General features: G+C 39.9%; 2 protein-coding genes across 2 annotated transcripts; one reads left to right on the plus strand and one right to left on the minus strand.

The window, feature by feature from the left end:
• Window positions 1-2,229: 2,229 nt before the first annotated feature.
• On the plus strand, window positions 2,230-14,972 carry slc10a1 (solute carrier family 10 member 1). The gene is made up of 8 exons (XM_039781653.1): window positions 2,230-2,323; window positions 6,900-7,151; window positions 7,269-7,355; window positions 9,353-9,465; window positions 11,649-11,850; window positions 13,004-13,182; window positions 13,295-13,494; window positions 14,848-14,972. Exons 2-8 carry the CDS (start codon window positions 6,933-6,935, stop codon window positions 14,907-14,909), a joined length of 1,062 nt encoding a protein of 353 aa, XP_039637587.1. The 5' UTR covers window positions 2,230-2,323; window positions 6,900-6,932; the 3' UTR covers window positions 14,910-14,972.
• Window positions 14,973-15,033: 61 nt separating this feature from the next.
• On the minus strand, window positions 15,034-22,427 carry srsf5b (serine and arginine rich splicing factor 5b). Its single transcript, XM_039781654.1, has 8 exons — window positions 22,269-22,427; window positions 21,801-21,951; window positions 20,100-20,170; window positions 19,844-19,969; window positions 19,042-19,114; window positions 17,597-17,670; window positions 17,358-17,465; window positions 15,034-16,694 (listed from the first exon to the last, which is right to left on the minus strand). The coding sequence occupies exons 2-8, from the start codon at window positions 21,924-21,926 to the stop codon at window positions 16,358-16,360; spliced, it is 915 nt and encodes a 304-aa protein (XP_039637588.1). The 5' UTR covers window positions 21,927-21,951; window positions 22,269-22,427; the 3' UTR covers window positions 15,034-16,357.
• Window positions 22,428-22,739: the final 312 nt, after the last annotated feature.

The raw sequence follows: 22,739 nt of genomic DNA on the forward strand, positions 1-22,739 counted from the left end.
TGACCTTGATCCTTTACCACCCCCCCACCCCCTCCTCCATTCCTGTTTCCTCCATTTTATAGAATTATACAGTATGTCCTGCAGCAGCAGAGCCAAACCGGGTCACCCAGAAACATGGTCGGCAACAGTATAGCCTATATGTAAAGGATGACAACACAATAAGGCCTGCCTTTAAGAATGCATCCGCTGCAGTGAAGCCTCTGCATTTTCATGGATGACAGAGACAAAGCATCTAGCTATATTTGTGGTCTACAATCGCATTTAAATGACTTCTAGGGATGGCTAATTTTACCGAAAAAATATGATAATGAGGCAGAGCTCCCAGAAACTGCGATTTTTCTTATCTGCCTTCACTCCACACCCTTAATGCTATTCCCCCAAGGCCTGAGCTGAGTTATGAAGTGTTTTAGCACCATTTCAGTCCATAATATTTAGGCTGCAGGGGGCTCAGACATTGATTAGCTGTGGCTGGGGCTGGCGGAGGGAAAAAGTAGTAAAAAATCCAGGTATGTGAAGCACTGGGCTGTAATTATAGCTTGAGAGGCTGATCAGTCCAGGCAGAGCCTCCCTCCCCTCCCTTCCCCCTATGTCCTTACAGCCTCTTAAACCATTAAAATGCCCTCCTTTTGTTCCGTTCCAGCATATTGCAGACTACACTGAAAGGGCTCCAGTACGTTAGAGATTTCTTTCTCTTCTTGCCATTGTTGTCAGTGCATGATTTATGAAAGGGAGGGGAGGGGTGAACTGTCAGATGTATACCATCAGAGAGTAATTTCAGAAGAATGTACAAGTTTGACGAGGTGTAAACTGCAATACATGATCTATATATTTACAGTAATAAAGTACATTCTCAGTGAATAAAGTGAAAGTTTACTCTACTTTATTTTTAATACTTGTGTGTAAGCTCCTATTTTCATGGATATTTGTATATTATTTGAGGAAATGTCTGTTTGATAATGACCACTTCATTTTAAACAAACCCAAGGTGTATTAATTCACTGTAGAGACTCTTTCACACTTTATGACTCATCATGATTCTTCACCAAGTCAAACAGAATGCAGTCCGTGCAGTATTTCCACTACAGATTAGATCCCTTTGAGAGGACAGGGCAAGAGAGATTTATTGCATGTGGTGGTGACTTTTTAGTAGATGTCACTCCCTCACAGCACTGACTTTAACACTGACAGTTGGCTTTAAATATACAAGAGTATTCACAAGCTTCTCTGGTGCTGGCACAGAGCTACATGCATGAGGAGTTTCCTCTTTCATTTATTCTCTGCTGCAGATGGGTTTTGCAGCCTTTTTAGCAACAGCAGGAATTGCCCAGCAAATGAAAGCTATCAGCAACCCTGGCATGAGCTTTAGAGTAACAAGCTGTGAACTGCACGTAATTTGTGTACTTGGCTGAAGCTTATCTGCCAGATTGCTGTCGCCAACCCGCCTGATGATAATCATCCATTTGTGTTTTCAATGTTCTCCTCTTGATAAATTCCGAGGCCATTTTTGGCAGCAAGTGGCCCTTTTGAGTGCGTCATTTATTAACGAAAAGCGGATGATCGTTCTGCAAATAGAAATACAGAAACTTGTAATGAAAATTGCATTTTCTTGGGCCCAGTAGCAGGTCTTAAGATTTAGACGTTGCTTTGTCTGACTAAGAAAAGTTTTTTTTTCTTTCTTCTAATATTCCCACTGTGGCAGTTTCATTTGCAGCAGATTAGGACAAACAACTCGAGTTATACTCTTACAGGACAAATATACTAATATAGATGTTCTTCTCTTCTTCTGTATGACTCATTGCTGTTGCCAGTAAACAAATCTAACAGAAAGCATGCAAAGAGTTTGGGGACATTTCACAACATCTTCTTCCTCAGAAATTTCCACAATGCAGTCTCTCTTGCAGATGTCCTGAGAGAGGATTATTTAAAGTTTGCATTTACATTTTTTTTTTTCAAATGTATCTGAGGTATTTGCAGAAACACACATTGAAATTATATGCTTAAATTCGGTGACAAAGCTAAAAGAAATATGTTCCAGATCTTGGCTACAGAACTGGGTCAGAAAAACAACTCAAAGATGCCTTTTGATCTCCTAAAAACTTTTTTTCCCGCTTCAGTTAATTAGATTTTAGAAGTTCCCTTGCCATAGACATCTCTCATGATGTGCAAGCTGCAGAAGACAACTGTTGCACTAGATGGCACCTCTGTACAACCTAGCCTTCATATGTCATTTGTGAATGACAAAAAGAAAGTGCCAACACACAAGGAGTAGATTTTGTTTCAGAGAGAGGCAGAGAGACAAGTAGAGGAACATCTGGCCCAACAGGTAACAACACAATATATGAAATATGTATAGCTGCAAACAAATCTGTCGGTTTTACACTTACAGCAGGGATAAGTGTTTGTTTCTGGGGAACCCATGTGTGTTTCTGGGGAGCCCATGTGTGTTGTATTTGTACAAACTGACCTCCAAGAATAGGTGTGCAATTCTCACCTTCAGAACAGTCAAGAAGCCAGTATGTATGTGTATGTGTGACACATTTATAAAGCTCTGTGGTGTTTTTTTGTTTTGTTTTTTTTCACTCCTGTGTTTCTTCTAATGGGTGCAAAAAAGCTATGAGAAACCCTGTGAAGGTAATTTGTCTGCACACAGCATGTGAGCATGCCAGCAGGGAGGATGTGGTTGTAAACTCTGGAGATGGAGGTTAACTTGGCATCTAAGCACAAAGGAGAGTGAGGTTTGCAGAAAGCAAACACTGTGATATTTTTCCCCGTGGGTCGTCAACAGATTAGCCAGATTTAAGCGACGTGCTGCAGAAATGTGTATTTTTTGTTGACTCACTAAAAGTATAAAAGTATAAACATAAAACAAGCAGTGAATTGTGACATTTTTGTGACTTTTGTTTCATTGGAAATGGCCCGCATGCATTTGAAAATTGCTGCTAAAATTGTGAGTTATTTCTAGATTTCTTTTGATATCATAATTCTTTTTTTAAATACAATTTCTCTGTCTTGCATATGCAATAATAACTTGCTGGCAACACAGCACCCATATTTTTCAGCATTTATAAGCATTTGAAAAATGGTTTATAAAACACTATAATGTGGTTATAAGCAGATATAAGCAATTAATAATGCCGTTAATGCAGTTGCAATGATACCAAATAATATCTTCATTGGAGAAGTTAGTGGCAGTAGCTCAGTCCGTAGGGAGTTGGGAACCAGAGGGTTGTTTGTTCAAGACCAAAGTACGGAGTGTGGACTGGTAGCTGGAGAGGTACCAGTCCACTGCCAATGTGCTTGTGAGCAAGGCACCGTAACCCCAACTGCTCAGGGCACTGGTCCAGCACTGGCTCACTCTGACATCTCTCCATTAGTGCATGAATAGGTCCTGAGCGTGTGTGTGTGTGTGTGTGTGTGTGTGTGTTTCTGGCCTGTGTGTTTCTGGCCTGTGTGTAGTGATTATCAAACAGAGTGTACATTGTAATTTCCCCACTGGGGATCAATAAAAAGTATAAATTATGAAATTAAATAAAAAAAATACTGGTATTAAATACATACTTATACATGTGTTTAAGTACATGCTGAAACCAGGACAGTGCAAGACTCAGCTGTATGAAGAGACATGCAGTGTGTGTTCTGCTACAGGTGCTTTATTGTGTTAGAGTGTTAGAGATCAAATCCATTTCTACTTATTGTATTTGTCTTAATTTTCTTAATGTATAACCAAAAATGCTAATATTTGGAATTACATGGTGTTTGAAAATGCCTTAACCGTCCATATCTGGTGAAGGTAGACAATGTTTCGGAGCTACTCCACATGAAATATTAGGTGAAAGGTTCTCAGGATCATAAAATGTGTACTATGAACTGAAAGATAATGCTCCCATTGATCACTGATGAGCACTGCTTATCAACACAACAGTGACCTTTCTGCATGTTCGGAGAAATTGAACACTTTAAAGAAAACAACGTATACGTACAACGAAGCGGTGAGCAGACCTTTTATTAAAACAATCAAGTATCTGACTTCAGGATCTCAATATTTCTTCAGAACTTAGTGTGCACGTTGCTTTGCTTCTTATTTCAATGACCACTTCAGAAAACGGTAGGAGGAATGTCTTTTCACACACAGTATTGTGTTTTATGTTAGTGTGTCCTCCACAGTCACATAACTTATCCCCTGGTGCTGCCTGTGTTAAGCTTCTGTCAAGTTTGTTTTCAACATGCTGACTGCAGACCTCCTCTGTCCATCAAGTGCAGGATGAAACAGTAATGAAGACCTGCTGTGTCTCTCTAAATGACTTTTCTTCCTTTCTGGCTGCTTAACTCTGGTCATGCTCTGATTATTTGATTCTTATCACAAAGAGCAGAAAGTGTTATGCATGACTGATGGATGAGGGAATGAGAAAACTGTGAGCTTACAGTGTTGGAAGAAGTACTCGGATCTATTACTTAAGTAAAGTACAATACGACAATGTATAACTACTCCATTACAAATTAAAGTCATTCATTTGACATTTTATTTAAGTTAAAATACAGAAGGAATATAATCAAAATGTACTTCATGTCCTTTTTTGAGAATTCTAGGCTATATTATAATTTATTTTATTATCATAAATCTGATTTGTAGGAATGGAAGGAAGAAAAAACAAGTTCTGATACACAGATGTCTATTCCTATTTTAGGCATTTCTATAATGATGGACTTTTAGTGAAATAGTGGCTAATTTGATCTCTTTGGGATTTGAACAGTTATTTCAATGAAACCATTGGAATAGTTTCGAGTGTAAAGTCCCATCAACAACTCGTGGACGTCTGAAACATGACAAAGGGGCCAAACTAGACCAGACACTGGTTTCATTTTTATCCCTCCTGTTTTGTATAGTTACCAGGACCAGTAAAAACCGTCCTGGGTCAGTGTGACCAAGTGCATGTAATCAATCATTAAGTTATTAGATACCATAACATCCAGTAACACTTCATTTTACAGTCTGCATATTTCATGGTAAGTATGTGATAATTAGCAAGTAACTTTCACCCCAAGACTATTTTGTTCCACTATTTTCCAATAAGCAAGTAATAAATACCTAGTAATTTCTTTAACACATGTATAGGAAATAATAAAAAAGTAGAATTTTATTATTATACAAAAATACATAATATAATGTTAATTTAAGGAATGATTACAAAGGTTTTTATTTCCCAGGTCTACCGTTTCCTGTGACATAGGTAATAATTAGCAAGTAACTTCTTTGACATTTCTTGAAAATTACAACCAAATAATTGTATTATTATATTTCATTTCCCAATTAGCAGTTGGTCATTTATTTTGTATAGTTAATTGATATTGCAGGGTGGCATTAAACATCTAATTAAGTTATTTCTTATGATCAGTAGAGGGGGCGCTTAACATTGTAACCATCACACTACCACATTGCCTATCACAAGAAGGTAAAGACAACTTAGAGCCCCCACTCTTGGGGAATATCAAAACTGAACCGCTCTATGCTATGCTATGTAAAAGAATAAAGGCCTAATTATAAAGGTATATAACTCTATATATCTATATCAATACTCTAATATCTATATTTTGCATGTGAGTCTAATTATGATAATCAATGAACTTGGTAGAAATTATATATATACATATATATATATATTACCAGCGAAGTTATGCCTTAAACCTGCATAATTTCCAGAAGGGGCGACTCCACTGGTTACAAACATAAGTGATGACACACACCCACAGACACACAAGGTGAAAAACATACCAGTGTCGCTATCGCAGCTGATAATGAGCAAGATATGACCAATATAGTATATTGCATTGGGAATATTCTCGCTTTGCCAGACCTTCCTCCACATGCTCCTGAGACAGCTGCCCGTCAGCAACTGACACTAACCACGTCAGCATAACACAAGACCCCCAAAGAACTCTAAAGGGAATTCACTCTTAAGCCTACAGGGACAGAACAGCAGCAGTTTAAACAGGAATATCCCCAAGAACAAATCAGCGACTCGTTAAACGGTACAACTGCAACCACACAGCCTAATTACTGCACTCGTCAAATGTCTCCCAAACAAACCAGATACCTGAGCAAATTCAGAGACCAGAGAAGAGCACACGACCAAAACCAGCATGCATGTGGACCAAATCACATGATCAGCTTGTGCAATCAACCATGTGCCTGCTGCTACCTAAGGCACAAACAAACTTACCAACAAAACAACAGAAATGGACGAGCCCCCATTTGTCACAACCAGGCTCATAGGCAGCAACAAAGACGGGAGACTAGACGGAGTATTAGCGTAGAATAGGCATTTATTTACAGAAACCGGAATAAAAACAGAAGAAATGTGGAAGTCGGTAATCAGTCTTGTATGGGTGAGCGGAAATGTCTGTGACAAGCAAAACCAAAAAGACAGCTGCGGTGAGGGAAGAGCAAACACTCTGTGGAAAGGTGATGAGCTTTTATATCCGACACCGGGCCCAGGTGTGGTTCATGAAGTTGACGCTGACACTTTGCATTGACCCAGATCCTGCAAAACACACCTAGTGGAGCAGAGGGGTCATCACAATCATTTTGTTTAAAATTGTTATTTTTTAATGTAATCTTAATTTGAAAAGTAACTAGTAAATATATATGTCAAATAAATGTAGTGGAGTAATGGTACATTACTATATTTCCCTTTGAAATGTGGCGTAGTAGAAGTATAAAGTAGCACAAAATAGAAATACTTATTAAGTAAAGTACAAGTACCTCAGAATTGTACTTGAGTACTTGAATAAAGGAAGCTCAAAGAAACATTTTATGATGTTAAATCATTGTGGCCACTGGATCTACTTTCTTACTCCCCCTGTGTCTAACTGTGTGCCCATGTTTTTGTGTTTTTCATAAGATTACGAATCAGTATCCCACGTGCTGCTCCAACATGGCAGACACCAAGGCCTACACATTGGATTTGTTCTCTGAACCAGCTTTGTGGCAAAATCAAAGCTTTGTGTTCAACATGACGGCTGCTAACACCAGCTCTGTTTTCACGGGTCTTGTGTCGCCGGTGATGGAGCAAATCATCAATGTACTTATGGTATTCCTCCTATTCATCACCATGGTTTCACTAGGATGCACCATGGAGGTGTCCAAGATCAAGGTGACTTAAGCTGTCCATACATATCCGTCTGTTTAAAGTTCATTATCTGTGTGTATAGACCGTGTTTACGATAATGCTAAGATTTATGTACCCAAACATCTTTTTCCTTCTTTCCAGACTCACATTGTGAAACCTAAGGGGGTAGCAATAGCAGCGCTGGCCCAGTTTGGTGTCATGCCTCTTTCAGCCTTTTGCCTAGCTAAGGTTAGTATTCCTGTTTTTAAGATTACTAGCGTAGCGCCCATATTGGGCCGATTGCTTGGCATCTGGTATTGCTGCTTGCAGCTTTCTCCAGTTATGTTAAACTGTTATTTTATATAATTTGTTTCTGTTTATTTTATCTTAATGTTGTATATGTTTGTTCATTTAATGTATGTATGCACCAAACACCAAGGCAAATTCCTTGTAAGTGTTACTTATTTGGCAATAAATCCTTTTGTACCCCGAAATAAGCTGGAGTTTCAATACCCCTCATTTGCACATGATAAAATATCAAAACCTGACCATCCACTAAATTAATTTACCATTTACCAATTTGGGAATTATTAAGTTCCTCTGGCCACAGTTCCTGTAACTCTTTCAGCTCCTACTTCAGGGCAGGGTCGTTTCCCTTTTCCGCAAAGTGGTGGTTAGATGGCTGTGTTATAATAACAAAAGGTCAGTTCCTATGGCCACTTGGCCAGTGTGAATGCAAATGGGAAAAAAAGGTTTTGGGTGAGAGTAGTTAGTAGAACTGTTTAGAAGTGGACTGTTCCTATAACTACATTCCTGTAACTACTTGGTCGGTAAGAGGCTAATGTTTCTGACTCCAAATAAAAGACCTATATATCCCAGCGCATTTGTTAAATTGGAATTACATTGATCTTAAGCAAGAGCCAAATAAGACAATAAGAAAAAGTCAAATACATTTGTTTAATCAGTCAAGCATCGGAGTTTCAATACACAGATCTGTGGGATCACAAAGCACGCTGAGACTCAGTTTCCCTAGCAACAGACAACAAGCCAGAGCCGGTCCACGTATCTCTAGACTGTCAGACCTTGTGAGCCCCGATCTATACTTCCCCTCATCTCTTATGCTTTCTTTCATGGGCCCCCTCTTTTCTCCAGCACAGTGTTATCTTCACACAACACACGCCAGGGTCGAGGCCACTGTTCTGTGTCTCATCGTCGTTTGCTCTCACGCGAAGCGATACGTTCTGCTCCTGTTTCACTTGTTATTATTACTCAATGTACTTTGCTCGAGGCCACTGTGACCCTAACATAAATCTTATTATTTTTGTGACAAATGAGCAGTAAAATGGCATAATAATTAACAGGACAAAAAGGGAAAAAGTAACATTAACAGACGAAGAAAGAAATAATTCAATTCAATTTCAATTCAATTTTATTTATAGGATCAAATCATAAAAAGAGTTATCTCAAGACACTTTACAGATAGAGTAGGTCTAGACCACACTATAATTTAAAAAGACCCAACAATTCCAGTAATTCCCCCAAGAGCAAACATTTAATGCAACAGTGGCGAGGAAAAACTTCATTTTAGGGAGAAACCTCAGACAGACCCAGGCTCTTGGTGGGCGGTGTCTGACGATGCCGGTTGGGGGTGTGATGAACAGTGGCAATTATAGTAACAATAAAGATAATGGAACTATGACTAGAAATAAAATAACAGTTAGAAATAGCAAGGCACAGCAGGGTGTAGCAGGGCATAGCAGGGCGTAGTGGGCACTGCAGGGCATAACAGGGCGTGGCAGGGCGTAGCAGGGCACTGCAGGGCATAACAGGGCGTGGCAGGGCGTAGCAGGGCACTGCAGGGCGTAGCAGAGCGACATTCCAATTGGTAGACGACCGTAATAATAAATTTAATTTATATAGCGCTTTTCATGGACTCAAAGTCGCCGACTCCGGGGAATAAGCTCCCCAAATAATGATTATGGTTGCGATAGAAGACCTGTCAACAACAACATATTAGTGCAAGTTATGTATTATTCATCTGTTTGATTTATTTGTTCACATGTTTCTCTTACACCCCACACATACCCCTCTTTTGCATTGCAGTTTTTCATTGTTTCCATTTATTTTATTTCCATAATCAGATCCGCACGGGTATCACTATTAGACATTGTTATCACTAATAGATAGATATAATAGATTATTGGCATCATCACTCTGTATGAATTCATTATCATTTCATGCTGTAGGCGTTCCAGCTGACTGAAATGACGGCTGTGGTGGTTCTGATCTGTGGCTGCTGTCCTGGAGGATCCCTCTCCAACATCCTGGCCCTGGCTCTGCAGGGAGACATGAACCTCAGGTAACACACACAACCTGTTTGCTGTGACATATTTGTTGACCAAGAAATATATTCCAAAAATACATGAATACACACAAGGTGATTAAGGTTACAAGTGAACACTGGAGTTACAGAAACTAGATTAGGGACGGTTAAAATAATCCCATTTAAATCAACTAAGAATTCACAGAGAATTCAGTAATAAAACTATGCAGTGTCCTTGTGATCCAATATGAGTCAGTCCATTGTCCTCTGAATACAAGTACACAGCAGTGGTGGAAGAAGTATTCAGATCTTTTACATAAGTAAAAGTAGCAATACCACAGTGTAGAAGTAAGTGAAGGTCCTGTATTCAAAATCTTACTCTAGTAAAAGTACAGAAATATCAGCATCAAAATCACTTGTTGCTTAATCGGAGTTTCATAATGTGCTGCGTGTGGAAATGATAAGACTTGTACCGTCTGAAGAAAACAGGAACAATTAATAAGCAAATCGATCGAGCAAACATACAGCATGCAAATTTTGGGTCACTCTTGCCTCAATGTTTCCCGTTTGGTCCAATTTATCTTCTCCAATTACCAAAGAAATAGTCCCAATAAGAAATATAAAACTTAAACTATCTGTATGGCTTCAAAATATGTTGTGATTTTGATGAAGTGCTGTGCCAAACAGAGTACATCCTGTCATTATTAGAGTTGAATGACCTGCAGGACATCACCGGTCTGATCATAAAACTGTGATATTATCATAAATAAGATAATGGTCACCACTTTTACTCGACCGCTAGGCCATTCACCCCATTAGGTATCTTATTAATGTAGGACCAGGTGTGGCGGCATGGTGTTGAGGACATTCCTGCTCTATCTGTCGGAGGAGGAGCTTATCTGGCTGCGCTAAAAGGACGGCTTGAGACATTAATGAAGGCCCTAATGACTAAAACAACACTGATCAAACAGATTCTTTTCACACAATGAAAAATAATTTGTAATTTGACAAACACTTGGATGCGCTACATCATCAGATATAAGCCAATAGTTGTGTCTGTGTTAATGAGGATGGTAAATGGACAGCATTGATTTAGGGCAGGAGTGTCAAACTCAATTCCACGAAGGGCCACGCTGGAAAATAAGGATCACATCCAAGGCCAGAAATGTTTAGGTTATTCACATGCTATTATTTCATCGTAAAAGTCAAGCATCTTTTATTGTATTATTGCATGTCTCATATAATCTCCTCACTTACAGCTTGGTCGACATAAATACCCCAAAAAGTAGGCAAAAAAGTAACTTAGCCATCAAAGAAAAAAACGACATAAAAAGTTGAAAAAAGCAACAAAAACAGTGGGGAAAAAACGTCGTAAAACGGGCCAAAAAACATTGGAAAAAGCGGCAAAAAGGTCAGAAAAAAACATTGAAAAAAGCTACAAAAACTATGTGGGTCAAAGTCTAGTGTGAACCTAAATTGATTTGCGGGCCGGATCAAAATCTGCAAGGGGTCGGATTTGGCCCGCGGGCCTTGAGTTTGACACATGTGATTTAGGGTTAAAGACCACTCAAAGCGCTTTACCCACTACAGGCAACACCTGCTCATCAGGTAAACATTCCCGCGCGTTCACACAAACTATCGGGGGCAATTTGGGGTACAGCGTCTTGCTTGACACTTTGACATGTAGACCAGGGGAGGCCAGGGATCGAACCACCGGCATTCCAATTGGTAGACGACCGCTCTACCTCTCCTGAATGATTTACTCCTGCACGCTTTGCACTCTTCATTGCACTACTGCCTCAGCCTGTCTACATTGTTTCTGTTTATAGTGTGTATATATTGGTTGTTTTTGTTGTTAGTTTTGTATGAGTAAGCACATTGTGAGCATTGTATAATCCAAAGCAAAATTCCTCATATGTGTCCTCATACCTGGCAAATAAAGCTGATTCTGATTCTGACCTTGTGGTGAGATTGTTTTCTAGCCTACACAACAGTTTACTAGATTCCTCACTACAAACCAAAGTGTTGGTCAAGGGGATGTTTTGACCAACTTGGTGGGCATAAACAAATATACAAAAGGTAGTCTGGCCAGTAGTTGGCACAAGATCTAGCGTAAGAACAGCCTTAGATTGCATCCTTGTGGGATTAAAATGGCCATCGCCAGCCAGAAAGCTATGTCTGGGGCTAAGAAGTTATCAGCCCTGTGTTTTTCCGCTCAGCATGGTGATGACGTCCTGCTCCACGGTACTGGCTCTGGGCATGATGCCTCTGCTGTTTTACCTCTACTGTCAGGGCTTCGACCTGCAGAACTCCGTGCCCTACGTTGAAATCCTCGTATCGCTGGTCATGATCCTCATACCCTGCAGTGTGGGCATCCTCATCAACTACTACAGGCCGCGGTACGCCAAGACCGTCACAAAGGTTAGAGCGCACACAGGAGGGTCAGAAGGTTGGCTTAATAGTTGATTCATAATAGTTGGTTTGTAAAATGAAATCAAATTATCAGGCAACAGTTTTCATTCATTGAACACTTGTACGCGGCAGCTTCTAAATGTGAGGATTTGCTGATTGTTTTTTAGACTTATGTACAGTACAGGCCAAAAGTTTGGACACACCTTCTCATTCAATGCGTTTCCTTTTTATTTTCATGACTATTTACATTGTAGATTCACACTGAAGGCATCAAAACTATGAATGAACACATATGGAATTATGTACTTAACAAAAAAGTGTTAAATAACTGAAAACATGTCTTATATTTTAGATTCATCAAAGTAGCCACCCTTTGCTTTTTTATTAATAAGAGAAAAACTTCCACTAATTAACCCTGACAAAGCACACCTGTGAAGGTAAAACCATTTCAGGTGACTACCTCATGAAGCTCATTGAGAGAACACCAAGGGTTTGCAGAGTTATCAAAAAAAGCAAAGGGTGGCTACTTTGAAGAATCTAAAATATAAGACATGTTTTCAGTTATTTCACACTTTTTTGTTAAGTACATAATTCCATATGTGTTCATTCATAGTTTTGATGCCTTCAGTGAGAATCTATTGAATGAGAAAGTGTGTCCAAACTTTTGGCCTGTACTGTATAATTGAATATCTTTAGGTTTTGGAGTGTTGGTCAGATAAAACAAGCAATCGAGAAATCAACGTGGACTTGGATTTGAATGGGCATATTTCACTTTCAGTCATTTTTTGACATATTATAGCACTAACTAGAAATCAAATAATTGAAAGGGTTAGGGTTAAAGATTTTAAAAAAGTTTACGGAAATAATCAACCAAAACCAACTTCTGTACACTGTCTGTGTCAGCCCATTGGCTCACACTAAAAACATAAAAAAATCACAGTCACAAATCATTTAATTTCAAAAAGAAAGGCTCAGAAATGTCCTTAATAAAATGCCTATGGAGCTCTGTTTCACACAGGAATAAGATCAGGCTTTAGCTACACAGACAATATGTGAGAATAAATCAAATATAGAATATCACCAGACATGTTCTGAAATGATAATATAGAAACCAAATAAAAGGCAAATGAATGTAACTTGTCTCCTGTCGTGGTGTTCTCAGGTAGGCATCACTTTTATGATAATTTGCTTCGTGGGAATCGGCATCGCTGTCAGCCTTGATATGGAAGACTCCATCCTCACGGTGGTGTCTCCTCCGCTCATGGCCATCGGTGCTCTCATACCCTTCATAGGCTACTCCTTCGGATACATCATCTCCTGGCTCTTCAGACTCAACCAATCGTGAGTTATGTGGTACAAGAATTCGAGCTCTGGTGGATATTGTGATGGGTAGTATTAGTCAAGTCAGTGGAATAAACTGCCTTCCTTAATGTATCCATGTCTTATGAATAAGGGAGCGGAGGACCGTTGCTATGGAAACAGGCTGTCAGAACATCCAGCTGTGCTCCACCCTTCTGAAAGTGGCCTTTCCCCCGGCGCTGATCGGCCCTCTGTTCCTGTTCCCCGCGGTCTACGGGCTGTTCCAGCTGGCGGAGGCGGGGCTGCTCATCGTGCTGTTCAGGTGTCACCAATGGTTCACACTCAGAAAGAAAGGTGAGTTAAACAGGCCTTTTAAAACCACATAACACTAACATTTTTCATTTTGGACTGGGAAAAGAATTGCATACAATTAACTGATTAATCATTTAAGATATACAGTATCTCACAAAAGTGAGTACACCCCTCACATTTTAGTAAATATTTCATTATATCTTTTAATGGGACAACACTGAAGAAATGACACTTTGCTACAATGTAAAGTATTAAGTGTACAGCTTGTATAACGGTGTAAATGTGCAGTCCTCTCAAAACTCAACACACAGCCATTAATGTCTATACCACTGGCAACAAAAGTGAGTACACCCCTATGTTAAATTCCCATAGAGGCAGGCAGATGTTTATTTTTAAAGGTCAGTTATTTCATGGATCCAGGATACTAGGCATCCTGATAAAGTTCCCTTGGCCTTTGGAATTAAAATAGCCCCACATCATCACATACCCTTCACCATACTTAGAGATTGGCATGGGGTACTTCCCATAAAATCATCTCTCAGTGCAAATCTAACCAGCTATTAGGCTAACCGACATAAAACTATGCCACCTAAGTGAGCAGCCTAATACAGAGTGATGTTTTCATACCACTGTATTAATAGAAGTAGACAAAATACCAGCCACACCACATGATGTAGGACAAAAAATAGGAATAGAGGAATATATAGAATAAATGAACAGTTATGAGTTTATTCTCAAACCAGAGGATTAAAGCTAAAAAGAAATGATAAAGTGATGTACTGTACTTAAACTCCTGCTTTGCACTGTATGGAATATAAACCCAAAATCACATACACAATGTAGTATAAAGTATTCGCACTAACTAGAAAGTGCAGTTGAGGCAGATGGGAGTGTCATTAGTTTTGCAAGTATTTGGTCAAAAAACCAAACCAATAGAGATATTGTAATTTAAAAAACAAAACTCACTTGGTGCTAGAGGAACACTCAAACAATCACCACTTATTAGAATAATGTACAATGTCTTAAACCATTAATGTCTGTACAACATTGGTGCCAATCCACCAAGTAGATAAGAGATATTTGGGGTACCCTGCTAGCCTTGTGAAGACAGTGTGCTGCCAAATCCTGTTTGATTCTGACTGGTGACCTGTTACAACATGCCAAACCTCCTGGTGCCAAAAATAGACTTTAAATAGACTAAATGTAAGATTACGTAGCGCAGTAAGAGAAATAAACTCAGAATCTTGACATCGACGACGATTTAGTTCAGAGTTTAGGATCTTACCAGTTAGATGCTTGCTAAATTTTGCATTTTTATTTTAGAATGTGGAATTATGCGGATTTTGTTGCATTAATGGTTTGCATTTGTAATGTGTTAATCTGTCTGACCTACAGATACATACCAGCCAGCAATCACTGAAGACAAGTTGAAAGAGGCCTGTGAGGGGACTGTATGATTTTATTTCTACTGACATCAGCCATATCAGGCTGATTTTGAAGATTGAAAGTACTGTATAGTCTGAATTGACACCTTTGTAGAAGTTTCCTAATATAATCACCATATAAACACAAGATGAATGATTTAGTTAAAATTGTTTTTATTGTTTAAGTCGTCTTCCTAAACCATACAAACGTTCATATTTTTCACTGAAAATAAAATCCATACGTACAAAAATGTTGCATTTTTTTTTTCTCTTCTTCAAACTCATCCCTACACGTTCATTTAAACCACAATAACATCAGTCACAGTACCAACAAGCATTCTTGGAATTACATTATACACTGTAAAACAAAAGTCTGCAATGCTGTACACAAAACCCTAAACCAAAAATAAAAATAACTTTAATTACAATGCTAGAACAATCTTCATTCTTTAAGCAACGCCATTTTTAAAGTTTTGAAATAAAGTGTTGACCTTATCCTCAAAAAGGAGAATCACATCTCTCAACAAAATCTGTTTGACAGTCAACTACAAGAAAATGTAAGATCCGTGACATTAACAGTTTATTTACTGTACAGCTGTTTAACTGCGGAAACAATGGGTTCAATTGCACAGTGTTCTTGATACTGCCAATGCCGGTTATGGTGGTGGATTGTATTTGAGTTTTAAAGCACAAAAAATATTTAACAAGATTCTAAATTTTGATCAAACAAACCGCACGTGCAGGAATCCTCAGGTATAGATATTACACACACACACACCAGCTGTAGGTACAGTAGGTCAGAAAATAGAGAGAAAAAAAAAAAAAAAAAAAAAAAAAAAAAAAAAGGCAAAAGGACTTCATATCATACAGACAAAAATGTGGAAAGTGATTAAAAACTCTCCCATGGACGAGCAAAAAACAAGCAAAAGTATTGCAAGAAAGTGGTCACACAAAAAGCCTCCAAGTCCTGCCAAAAAAAAACAAAAACAAAAAACAGATTCCATCAAAGACTGTAACAGTGAGACCTGACGCTGGTTCACTTGGGCATTTCGTGTGAGAAACGGTGCGTCAGTACAGAGAAATGGTGCAGCAGTGGAGGACCTGCAGTCTAGCTGGACGAAGACATTTGGAGGGTGCAACATACATATAGGTTTAATCTTGATGGGCAATGAGGGGGACACAAACAGCATCACTGTTTAACAAGCGTCCTCTGTTTAAGTTATTTAACTCAAACGCCCCATAATGAGAATAAAATTATTGACTGAACATCATTGTTCCTGCCTGACAATGTAGCGGTGTTTAAATGTGAAAAGCTTGATGATAGTTATGACAATCCAGAGAGGAAAAAAAACAAACTACTCGGGGAAAGCTGTGGTCTCGGCTTTCAGAAGGGGTCACGGGAGCTCCAGTGGGTCAACTCCTCCAACTGTTAAATCGAGTCGTTTCTACGGTTGATTTTCCATTAAGCTTAAACGAAGCGTTTAGCGCTGGCTGTCAGTAGAAAGAGAGCGGGAACGGGAGCGGGAGCGGGAACGGGAGCGGGAGCGAGAGCGAGAACGGGAGACAGAGGCTCTCTGAGCAGGAGGAGGGGAGGGCGGGGTGGCAGATTTGCTCGTCTTGGAGGACCGTTTAGGGGGGTCCTTTGATTTGGAGGTTGGGGAGGAAGCGCCGCCGACAGGGGACACGCTGGGGGAGCGGGAACGGTTGTGGGCCTTGTGGGCGGGGCTGCGGGAGCGTCTGGGGGAGCGGGATGGAGAGCGACCACGAGAACGGGAGCGGGAGCGAGAGGAGCTCTCAGACCGGGAACGACTTCTCGACCTGTGGAAGGGAAAAGAGGAAGAACAACATTAGGATACCTATATATATTTATATAATGTATAGTACACACATTTCTCTGGCACGGGTATTTGTACAATTAATTTCATTGTCTAAATTAGTAGCAAGGTCAAAGTGCTTTAGTGGCACAGTAATACAAAAAATAAAATCAATAGTTTTACACTAGGGGTGCACGATTCAATATCGACTTTTAGGCTCAAGATTCAATTCAAAATCAATTTTATTCAAAAATGATTATCGATAAAAAAAAATATTCACAGTATGTAAATGTAGTTACTTTTCCCATGTGATTTCAGTAGACTTACAATAAAAAAGGAAGCGATTTTTGGAATTCTATGAATCATTTTGAATCGTGATTTGAATGTGAATCCATTTTTGCACACCCCTTATTTTACACACTGCTTCCAACAGCAGAGTTCCAACTAAACGGCACATCTAACAGTTCAGCCCAACTCTACTAAAATCCACTTAGTGCGATTAACCATGCTCTTTATACATCTTATCCAAACCAACACGGTCATTGTGATCAAGCATCTAAAAGTGAGCCTCTCATCCCATCCAGCTGATGAAGTTATCTTGGGATGCTAGTATGAAAAGTGAGTGGAAAGTGGAGGCCAATCATGGGTGAGAGGGAAAGCCGCTCACCTCTTTCTGGCTGCCTCGATGAGCTTAATTTTCCTGCCATTGATTTCCTTCCCAGACAGTTTGTCCATGGCGTTTTTCAGATCGCTGCAAGAGGCAAACTCAACAACCCTGTAAAAAAATAATCAGTAGTTACGCTTTTTGTTGTAAATTTAACTCAAATTGCAAATGTGAGCATGGTATGACTCGCACATGATATTCATTAGCCAGTTAATGCCAACAGACAAAGATAAGGGTCTTACCCTTCGTTGAGCTTGGGGCGATGTGCGTCGGCAAATGTCACCTCTCCAGCTTGTCTCATGAAATCTTTCAGGTCCTACACACGTAAACATCAGTCAACTTTACGGAGAGGCTCAGGACACAAGCACAGCCTGAGACATAAAACAGGACTGATTTACCCAAAAAGAGAGATGGTTAGATTGTCTGAGAGGACTACACAGGCTACTGCAGATAAGAAGGATGAGTCCAAGAACCTTAGATGCCGTTTAATCAGCCAGTTCTTCAACAGTTCATTATAAACAAACAAATACAAAACCTTAGAAAATGATATGTTTGCCAATTTAGATATCAACCAATTTTGAAAAGTGCCATCAGTGGACAGACAAAAGTATTTGTAAATGCTTTGAGATTCTTGGACTCATTACAACTACAGAGACATGAACACCATCTGCATGAACTGAACTGCAGTGGCGCCACTTGGGCAGCCTTTGGCACCGAGAGCCCCATTTTCCCTGGCAAGGAGGGCACAGGGCTCCATGCCGGGACCGCCCCTGTCTCAGCACCCTGCCTCAGTAAAGAGAGTGAACAGGGTGGAAGAGAGGAAACTACTACCTGAGAGTGAAACCCTTTGGGGTGGACCGCAGGCTCTTCGAGCCCACCATAACCTCGGGATAACTGCAGATTATATCCATGGGCACCCTGGGAGGAATTCACACTCTCTCTCGCGATGTGCGGGAACACCAGAGGGGGGAAGGGAGGGGGGATATCGATCGACCGAAGCCCCTCAAATTAACGAACCATCGGTCAATACGCCACCACCGTCACCATCGACTCTCGCTCTTTCCTCTCCTTTCTCTCTGCCAACTCTCTGTTTCCTCTCTCTCGCTCTCAGCCACACACCAGCCGCCCCCCTGCCTTCGACAGGGGGCGTTGCGAGCGAGCGAAGGGGCCGCCAGCACCTCTAGTGTGGAGCGAGCGCTCACATGACCAGCAGGCATCAACTAGGAGTAGGATAGACTGGCTGACACCACAGGCTCAACCCAGACAGAAGGACCCAGAAGGGGTTAACTCCACCATAAGCGAGCTCTTCCATATGACACAACAGTCAGGCTGGCAAATAAAGGGGTGAAGAATTGGTTAAAATTTGGAAAAAAATAAAATAAAAAAGGAAACAAAGTGTTTTCTTGTTGTTACTTTGACTCATTACCTAACTGCATAAGATGCAGTTTTAATAAAGCGGCTATTTTTAAAAGAACAATTTGGGCCTTATCACAATAAAATAGTTTGACTGTTTAAACATATTAGCAAGCTAAGCAAATGATTGATTAGATTCCAGAGATTCTATGATTTTTTAGCAGCATGAAAATATGTGTGTATTGTTGGAGGCAGACTGTTGGAGATGATAACATTTGTGGTGTTGCAGCTTGTAGAGACTTGCTGTGCATAAAAAACATGTGCCGTTACTAACCTGCCAGCTAACACGAGAGGACAAGTTCTCCACAATTAGGCGGTTCTCAGTGCGCATCGGAGGAGGGTTTCGGCTGAAACAAGGGAAAATGTAAAGACTCAATTAATTTTAACAATAGCACTGTGGGGTTGAGATACACATTTAGACAGGTAATAGGTAAGTCTTTCATTACATCCTAATTTAACTGGTTCACCTCAATTAAAAAAAAGAAAAGAAACTTGGACGGTGGCTATTGTAAACTAGGCTGCAATAATTAAATAATCAACCTTTCGCCAAATGCGAGCCGTTAACACAACATGCTGTTCTGTATTCATTTACATGTGTTCCTTCCTCATTTGAATTAGGGCTGCACGATTTGGAGAAAAAGTCACATTGCAATGTACAATACTGCAATTACAATATAATGGGATCATGAGTTTATTGATTATCAAGGAACATGCAGAAAATTAGCTACTAACATTTTGAAATGTGATTTTAACTTGAACGTTCAAAATTAAATGAACATAAGAATTGTTTTTACTAGCTTAATATTTTAGAAAATTAAATTACAAATTCTTATTAAATTACTACATTTTGTATGCACTTATAAACTGACATTCAAGATGGGTGTAATATAAAGTGAACGGAGTTACAACATGGAGTGCACAAAGCACTTTTTTTTATACTCAAATTACAGAGTGACATTGTGACTGCAATTAGATTAATCGCGCAGCCTTAATTTGAATTTCACCAAATAAAACGTATGAGTCATGAGAAAGCAGGTGACCAGTTACCAAAACTGCAGATGGTGTGAAAACTTTACCTCCGACTGTTCTGGGAACCTCTGCCATAGCGATCAGAGAAACGTCCTCCTGCACTACCACCGCCGCCGCCGCTTCCTCTGCCACGGCCGCCACGCAGACGTACACGGGCATGTTCAATGGTCACCCTGAAATTACAGTAAAGGTTCCTTTTTTTTTTTAAAGAATAAAACAAATTTCCATGGAAACCGACAGAGCAAGAGAAGAAAAATGAGTAGTTCATCCAAATGTTGTACATCACATACTACAGATTCCTACCTTTCATTGCACAACTCTTTGCCATCAAGCTCATAAACAGCATCTTCGGCATCTCTGGGGTCATCAAACTCCTGTAACAGAACACAACATTTACAACAGCACTTCTCAACTAATGGGCCGTTTTTAACTAACCCGTTATGCATCACTTAAATGTGCGAGCAGAACAGCACCAAACCATTTTAAATATGGCAGTACAGCCATTCTTCCCTTAGCTTTAAAAAGGTCCAATATGTAATACTGACCGCTAGCGTTTGAAATGGTTAGTGCAGCCCAAATTAAAAAAATACCGAGAGTAGTCTACCCCGGCCCCTCCTTCCCAGCGTCGACGTTCACAGGAGCTGCCAGGTTGAGAACACTAAACCCAACGGCACACAATGTCAATGTTAGCTTGATGCTAGTCTCACATTGCCAGACATTACTCCACAGCGGAGTTCCTAGATGCTGCCATGTTGACCGCTAAAAAGGCAGCTACCTTGCAGAGTTTTCTCGGCTTAACGTCACTGCAACAGCTGCTTAAAAGACAGCGACCTCACGGTCGTCTGTACCCAGGGTACAGGGAATGTCTGTCGGCTACGCCCGCCGAACAGAAGTTATACTTGGAGGTTATACTGCAGCGCGCTGGGTTAGCGTTTTTACAGGTATATGTGGCAACCAGGGCAGCTTTCAAAATTAGCGGTTGATACCAACACACAGGCCGAAACACAAACAGACATTCTGTCACAGAACGGAAATTTCAAAAATGGAGAAAATACTGGCTTTAGCAAAACATAGTATTTCAACAAAAAAACATAGGATTTCAACTTAGCATGTTTCCTTAATAGCTGGTGACACATTGTGGTCATGTTGATTAAATACAGTAAATATTTTAGGGATGCACCGAATATACGGCTACCAAAAATGTTCGGCCAAAAATGGCATTATCAGACAACAGCACCCTCGTTGTCTGATATGTTCAGTGAAATCCTGAAAGAAAGTGCCTCAAATAATAATAATAATAATAATAATAATAATAATAATATAACAACAATAATATAACAATAGGTAAGCTATTCTGTTATTAGGCTACTATATACACTGTATGTGACTATCAGATTGTAGCCATATTGCTGCTAGATATTATTTTAATTAACCTTTAATATTAATTCATACAATTGCAATGCCTTGACTTTAGTAAAGTTAGTACACAGTCGTAGCCATAAATGCAATGGTACTAATAATCGGCCTAATGTCTTTCGGTGTTTCGGTTTTGGTTTCCTCTTTTTCGGCCAAGAATTTTCATTTCGGTGCATCCCTAAAATATATTACATATTGCACCTTTATAATGCACATAACCATTCAGAAAATGTCTGTGCTGACCTTTAAGGTGGACCAGCTATTCTCATTTTAGTGAAAAGCCCCTCCAAGTTTTGCTTTAGTGATCTCTCCCTTGCTGCAACTTTGGGATAGCCACTAATGTTTATGCAAATAGATTCGCGATGGCGTCACGAATATATGCAAAACAGCGTAAGACGTCGACTACAAGAGTTCCAACATCGATATCTATGGAGTTCCAAAACCTCAGAAAACCCTGAAATATTCTGTTGCTGTTAAGCGAAGTATAACTCTCCTCCATATAACGTTATTTTAATGTAGAGTTGGGAGACATTCTCGGCATATTAAAGCCATCCTAACCCATTTCCATGTAGCTAGATACCGACTCACCACAAATCCAAAGCCTCTCTTGAGGTCGATATCGCGAATGCGGCCGTATCCTTTGAAGAATCTCTCCACATCCTTCTCTCTGGCCGATGGGCTCAAACGGCCGATGAAAATACGACAACCACTCATTGTTGGTGTCGTTGGTAACGGTTATCTGCAAACAGACGTTAACGTTATATACATTATTTTCCCCGATTAACTAGCTAACACAGAGGATGATAAATAACGACGACCTAACGGTACTTATGCAGCCATTTACGTTACTTGACATGGTGTCGTTTTTGTAGCAAGCTAACGTTAATAGCCAGACAACTGTGGGGCCTAGCGACCAAATTTAACTACGCCATGTTTCGCGCTGATTTGCGCTAACGTTAACAATACTTATACACAACAGATAACGTTTATTATTTATTTTTTTAAACGCTAATTGCTGCGTGGGGCTATAATGCATTTTAATCGGCGTACACATACCTTTTAAGCGGCTTTGGCGTTGTTTCCTTGCAGGCTGTGTCGACTGTGTGACCGCAAAAACCAAACAAAATGGAGCCTCTGCTGTTCATGTAGGAGGCGGGGGGAGGGCACGGAAGAAAACGGCCTGCTTCTTCTTCTTTGATGACTAACCGTAGACTGTAGCTGCATAACCGCCACCTTCTGGAGTGGATATGGATACAAAAAAAATAAAGGTCCATAATATGTTTGTCATGTGCTGTGGTTTATTCAAGTACTGTAGGCCTACTTAAATACAATTTTGACATACTGAGTTACATACATTACCTGAGTATTTCCCTTACTTCTAGGGTTACTTTACATTTCAGAGCGCAGTGCTGGAAGAAGTAGCTAGCTAGGCCTACTCAGAATCTTTACTAAAGTAAAAGTGAAAATACCATAGTCTAAAAATAGTCCATTACACGTAAGGTCTTGAATTTAAAATGTTACTTAAGT

This window comes from Perca fluviatilis, chromosome 18 (genome assembly GCF_010015445.1).
Source record: "Perca fluviatilis chromosome 18, GENO_Pfluv_1.0, whole genome shotgun sequence".
Taxonomy (NCBI): Eukaryota; Metazoa; Chordata; class Actinopteri; order Perciformes; family Percidae; genus Perca; species Perca fluviatilis.